At 50.1% G+C, this 6380-nt stretch overlaps 1 protein-coding gene across 4 annotated transcripts in view; it reads right to left on the bottom strand.

Moving 5' to 3' along the window:
* Positions 1-352: 352 nt before the first annotated feature.
* Positions 353-6380, bottom strand: part of LOC115391134 (adhesion G protein-coupled receptor L1-like) — a 29699-nt gene continuing 23671 nt past the window's right edge. For 2 of the 4 annotated variants that reach the window (XM_030095246.1, XM_030095244.1), the window contains 9 exons: positions 5904-6124; positions 5747-5813; positions 5539-5627; positions 4297-4465; positions 4045-4194; positions 3879-3975; positions 3666-3776; positions 3316-3339; positions 353-2391 (listed from right to left, as the gene is read on the bottom strand). In XM_030095246.1, the coding sequence (XP_029951106.1) occupies positions 404-2391; positions 3316-3339; positions 3666-3776; positions 3879-3975; positions 4045-4194; positions 4297-4465; positions 5539-5627; positions 5747-5813; positions 5904-6124 (2916 nt within the window). In that variant the 3' untranslated portion in view covers positions 353-403. The remainder of the gene's footprint in view (positions 2392-3315; positions 3340-3665; positions 3777-3878; positions 3976-4044; positions 4195-4296; positions 4466-5538; positions 5628-5746; positions 5814-5903; positions 6125-6380) is intronic. The other 2 variants (XM_030095243.1, XM_030095245.1) reach the window with 2 other exon arrangements.

Raw genomic sequence — 6380 nt, 5'->3', positions numbered from 1 at the left:
GATGAAGCAATAGAAACTGAGACGACAGGCCAATAAGAATAAGCACCGATGAGACGGGAAGACACAGCAGGGCTTCAGGGAAGAGGGTGCCAGGAAGAGGAAGAGGAGGGGGAGGAAGAGGAGGGGGAAGAGTCCCAAATGAATCACAGTCATACAAAAGTAACAAAACATGAAAAGGGGGATGTCTCGTGGTGATCAGGAAATAGAAGCAGGGAGGAGCCGTTCCCTATCATGGTAATCTTTATTACCGTAATCTTCCCTCGTCATTAGCCTCACGATCGTTTTCATCATCACTGTTCTCCTTGATTGGCAATGTTTGTTGCTGTAGTTTTTGTTGTTGTCGTTATTACTGGCGTCTTCCGTGTCCTCCCTGGTATCTATGCCCCAATCACCACCGCCCTAGTCACAGGCTCGTCACCCGCTGCATCTGTCCGTCGTCTCCTTCAGAGGTGGGCTCTGCCGTGTACCCCGCCTCTCCGTTTGACGCCAGCGGCGGCGGCTGGTAGAAGGTCTGCAGGTGGTTGGGCCGCGGGCCGAGCGGGGGTCGCCCCAGGCTGTAGGGCAGCTCCAGGGCGGGTCGCTGGGGCTGGCCAGTGGGGCTCACTTCCTCCGGGCCGTCGGGGCTGCTGTCGGGGTACGAGAGGGTCGGCGGGGAGGTGCGGGTGTAGAAGCGAGGGGGGGAGCTGCTGCGACTGTACACCTGCGGGGAGTGGCGGGAGTAGAGGTTGTTGGGCGGGGAATTAGTCTCTCGCGGAGCGAAGATATTTGTCGGGGGAGAGCTTCGGGGGAAGATGCTGATCGGCGGCGAGCGCCGGTCTCCCGGGTAGAGCGGCGACGGGTTTGAATCTCGAGCGTAAATCGGTGATGTGTCAGGGTCAAGATCGAGGTCGGGGGTCAGAGGCAGAGTGAAGCCGTCAGAGTCTTCTCGTTCGCCGTGGTATCGGAGAGAGCCTCTTTCCTTCGCTCTTTTCCTCCCATCCAGACCTCCGTCTTTGCTCTCAAACAGGAAGGACTCCTCCCGATCGATGTCCATCCCCCCTCGCCACACGTCCAGCGCTCGATCCTTCTGCTTCTCGCTCTCTCGTTCAATCCCTGCTCTCCAGCCATCTCTGTCCTTTAAAAACAAAGACTCATCTTTCTCTCTCTCCATCCCACCCCTCCATCCATCAAGCCCGAAATCTTTCTTCTGGGTTATAAACGTCTCCTCCTGCTCCGTCTCTCCTCCTCGCCACACCTCCATCCTTCCATCTCTCTTTTCCAGCATATGAGACTCCTCCCTCCCTCGGTCAATGCCGCCTCTCCACTCATCCATCTCACTATCTCTCTTCTGAGAGGTAAAGGATTCGTCTCGACCCCTCTCGGCTCCTCCTCTCCAGTCGTCCATTATCCCGTCCCTCTTTAGTAGAAATGTCTCATCTTTCTCTCTGTCTTGGGCGCCTCTCCATGCTTCCACGCTGGCCTCCCTCTGTTTCATCAGCAGCGGCTCCTCCAGAGCCTTGTACAGCGGCTCGGACTCCTGCGGCGGCGGCGGGGGCGGAGGTGGGAGGGGCCTGTCCCGATAGCGATCCCTGTCTCGCTCTTTGTCTCCGGCCGTCCCGCCGCTCGACTCCGCCGTGCTGCGGTGGCGGGACAGAGTGCCGGGGGTGCGGCTCAGGGTGGAGTAGGGCCGTGCCTGAACGTCGGGCGCCGGCGGACGCGCCTGCTGCCTGTCCTGGAGGCCGCGGCGACCCAGAGTGCCTTGCAGCTGCAGCCGCTCGCCGTCTTTAAGCAGCTCGCGGGACTCGGGATCTCCGGGAACACGTGCGTGCGACCAGCCGTCTTGCAAGCGCTGTGTCGCGGCGTGATCTGGTCCACGTGTTGCGGGATGTGTCTCAGTGTCTTGCGTGAGCTGCCTCGTGTGCGCCCAGCCGTCTTGTGCGTTGTGGCGGGCGTTCGGCTGCATGGTGGCGGCCCAGCCCTCTTGAGGTGGCTGTGCGTGTCGGGTTAAGGTGGCAGTGTGAGTCAGCGCCGGCCGGTCGTGGTGGTGCGGCCTCGCCAGGCTCCCGTAGCGCTCGGGAGGAACGGGCATGGGAACGGAGGGCCTCAAGTTGCTCTGCACCAGCTCGGAGATGATCATCTTCTCCAGAGCAGCGGCGTCTGACAGATTGCGACGTATCCCGCCTCCGCCGCTCAGATCTGAGGCTCCGTGCGGCGTCAGGAGGGCCGGAGAGATGTCGTCCCCTCCCATTCCGACGCCTCCTTCCCTCAGAAGGTCGGTGCTGCCCACCACTCCGGCTCGGGACCCTGGTGTTGTTCCCAGGCCGTGCAGGGTGAAGGTGTTGGGGGTGTAGCCTCCGTTGAGACACACACTGTCCAGCCCACAAGACTCCTGGCTCTGCGACACGCCGCCCTCTGTGAGGAGAGACCAGAGGACACCGCTTACAAACGATGGACAACCAAAGGAAAAAAAAATAAAAAAAACATCAATGAGGACTGGGCAAGTTAATGCTGTATGATCACATTAATGCTTTAGTTGATTAATGGCAGCAAATATTTCCTCACATGCTGCAGAGTAGCTCTGAAAAGACCAGTAGACACAAACCATGGGACACAGCGGGAAGGCGCTGAGCAGCAATAATAATAATAATAATAATAACATTAATAATAATAATAATAATAATAATAATAATAATAATAATAAACCAACATTTTATTTTCTCAGAAAAAACATCTTCAAGTTGATCATAAAAGATAAATATCAACGTGGTTCTTGACTCTACTGAGAAACTTGTTTTGCTATAACAAAGCACATAAAAATGAATGCCCTGGCAATGAAAAACAGTTGGATTGATACATTTGTGAAAACCACTTTAAGTGTAACTGTGTAAAATAATAGCTACTGTTAAAAAGCATCTTATTAGTGGTTATTGTTGCTGGTAAACAGAACGTTATTAAGTAAGTCTTTTTATTACAATAAAAATGTACAAAAAATACTTTGTATTTATTGGTGAAATTAGGTGGTCAATAGTAAATAATTAATGACAATCATTCACAGATCATGAAAAAATTGTTGCCCAGCTCTAACATAAATGAATGAACAAATGAATGAATGAGCAGAGTTTGGCCGTGTGCCTGCTTAGAGTGGAGCTTCACCAAAGATCAGGGTATTAACAATACTCTGATGAAATGTTTGATTATGTTGCCAAATGGAGAGGTGTGATTTATGCTTTCATGGTTTGTGCAAGGTCACTGAGTGCGATCTATGGATCGAACCGCAGTGCACAAAGGGAGTGGCGCTCTATGGTTAAAATGAGCACAAGAGGGAGGAGCTCGTACTCTGCTTGTTTCTGAAGGTTCCTACTGGTCCACGATAAGACAGGAAGACAGAGAAGGAAAAGCGTCAAAACACATGTAAAAGACAAACAATTACTGAAAGTAAAAACAGAACTACAGCAAATTCACAGCACAAAAAAGAAAAAAAACAAAAAAAAAACGAGACAACAAGCTGTGCAATGCAAACGTCTTCTGGATAAAAACAAATCTCCAGCGTCTTAATAATTAGAAATAATTAGTGTTTTGATCAGTGGAAAATACTCTGCATTTGTATGCACAGATGAAAAGAAATACGGGTAAAGATACAACATGTAGGAAAAAAATAATCACAAGTACAAAGAGCTGTGATGTACCTGTGGAGGTGAAGGGTTGGTTATATCCCTGGGCCAGCATGGTGTCGTAGGGAGACGCTCCGGCATGAGTCTGCAACACTTGGTTGGTGAGAAAATGGTTCCCCAAAGCAGCTATTGATGAAGAGAGGAGAAAAATTAATATTGCATTCAGATTCCGCCGCGTAGGAGGTCAAACCTGAGATCAAAAGAGATAATTACACCGACAAGCTTCACCTCGGTTGAGAGTGGGAGTGTTGTTCACGTCTGCGGCGATGAAAGACGACTCGGTCTGCCTGCGAACGGTGTCGTTCCACATCCGCCTGATGCGGCTCTGCAGCGGGAAGGAGACGCAGGTTACAGACTGGGAGGAAACAGAGAGCTGTGGCGCGCTGTGCCGTACTTGTCTGTTTGCAGTGGCTCGGCGGCTCTGGCTGCTGGTGTAGCGGCTGTTGGAGCGCAGCGCGGCGCCCTTCACCGAGTCCGGGGAGCTGGACGTGGACGTGGCGCAGCACTGCGAGAGGCGCAGGCAGCGGCCGTAATCCTTCTGACCCTAATCATGCAGAGGACGGGGGTTATCCACATGCAATCATATTACAGACGGAAATGTTACATCGGGACCAAAAAAAAAAAAAAAAAAACACTAAAGACGGACCTTTCTGGCGAGGGTGCAGTGCAGTATGGTGATAAGGAGGCCCTGGGCCGTGTTGAGAGAGGAGAAAAGGTAAGCGAGGAGGAGGGATGGAGACGAGAGGAACATCAGGCCGGAAGACCAGGTGACGCTCTGCAGGAAGAGCAGCGTCAGGGAGCCCACCGCCCACGCCCTGCAAGCGCAGAGGAATCATTAAAAAAACATGAGCTATTAGCTCACATGGGCCACGATCAACACAACGTTTGCATGGATAAAAAAATTTAGAAGGCATTGTTTTTTTTATTGCATTTGAAAAAAGGATGTGAATCAATCAGCCTTCAGCAGATGTGCGACTGTTATAGTAGCGGGGGCCATTTCCTCAGGCACCTCATGGGTTTTATTGTAAAAGATTTCCAATTATTTCTCTCCCAGCTATGACTGTGTGATACGTCAGCTACTGTATTGTCCAATCAACATGGAAATGATATCATTCTCATGTAAACAGCCCCTAACGCAGACCGGATCCTCATGTGAATGCTCCTCAACAGGATTTACGTTTAGGCTAAACAAACACACAGTTGAGGTGTGTGTGTGTGTGTGTGTCAAAGCTTGCTCACTCACGTCTGCCTGAAGGACCCGTGAACACGAGCCGTCAAGTGTTAAAAACACAGACTGAAAAAGTGGAATTAAAGTGCGCTGAGGCTCAGAGCAGGTGGACAAATTTAAACTCGTTGGACATTAATAACGCAGACTCTGGGTGACTTTTTGTTCTTTGTTGGGTACAAGCCTTTTTCACTCACATTTTTCATTTATACTGCAATGCTAAGCCTTGACCTTTAGTTACTCAAACAGATGCAGAAACTACATAAGTCACGCTGCTGTCAAGAGTGCTGCAGTGCCTTTTATTCTGGTTTAGAAAGCAAGCCGTGATGGCTCGGCTTGAGCGTGTTGAAAAATGCTGCTGGTACGAACCTCCAAACAGATAAGGTTCTCAAGGCTTCAGCGAAATGTATTACATTTCTAATTAATTTTTTTTTTGGTTGACTTTCCTTTTCTATTTCGAGTTTAATTAGGTTTTGCTCTGATGTGCAGCCTTAAAGAAACTTTAAAGAATATGACAAATGCTGATGCATGTAAGAGGTGTTTTCTTCACGAGATCATTATGTCTCTAATCAATCTGGACATCTTTTTTTCCCCCCTCTAGTGATTTTTTTTTTTTTACACACTGACGCCTGCAAGACAACAGCATGAGACACAATTACTCACCTTAGGTTGTCATGGCGACTGGAGTCTGGTTTCAGAGCAGCCGTGCTGTGCATCTTATGTAAGGTCATCACCAGAACAACCAGGTTCAACTGCGGCCAAAAGGCGGTAAACACGGTCAATTGCACATTCATTAGCGCCGACGGAAGGATCTGTTATTAGGTGATAAAACCGGAGAGGATGTTCTGTGTACAGGAGCTCGAGGTCTCACCGTAATGATGACTGCCACAGGTCCAAGGAAACTCCAGATGAAGTAATTGTCTGTGCGAAGCCAACATCTACACAGGGAAATAGTAGTGATTAGGAGAAACACTGGCTGCTTACGCAGGAAAATAAATGCAAGAGAGCGAGGTTTCACTTCTACTCACGATGTTTTTGACCCGTAGCCCCTGAAGTCAATGGCTGCAGACACGGCCACCACCAGGCCGGGAAGGGAGTAGCCGCACAGGTAGAAATACTTCCTCCTGGAGTTGCGTCCTTCGAACACCTCCCGCTGCAGCAGGTACAGCTCCACGCCCTCCAGGCACAGCCAGCAAAACACCGAGAGCAGCGAGAAGTGCAGATGGCCGGCAGTGATGGAGCACAGGACCTGCAAATATGTGTTCAAAGAAAACAGATGAGAAGCCATGGATTTGCACAAATCGTTGAGATTAGAGACTATCAGCCGTGCAGGGTCTCTGCGTGCTTTAAACGTCTCCCTGCTTCAACACACCTGCTGCAAACACAAGGACTTTCATCACTGTGCTAAACCTTGTGGCTGAGCAATTTAAATGAGGTGTGTTGAAGCACAGAGACATTTCAACCCCAAACCATATTATACTTTATAATTCACAAGTCAGAAGAGG

Source organism: Salarias fasciatus, chromosome 6, assembly GCF_902148845.1.
Source record: "Salarias fasciatus chromosome 6, fSalaFa1.1, whole genome shotgun sequence".
Taxonomy (NCBI): Eukaryota; Metazoa; Chordata; class Actinopteri; order Blenniiformes; family Blenniidae; genus Salarias; species Salarias fasciatus.
This window is presented reverse-complemented; position numbering and strand designations above follow the sequence as displayed.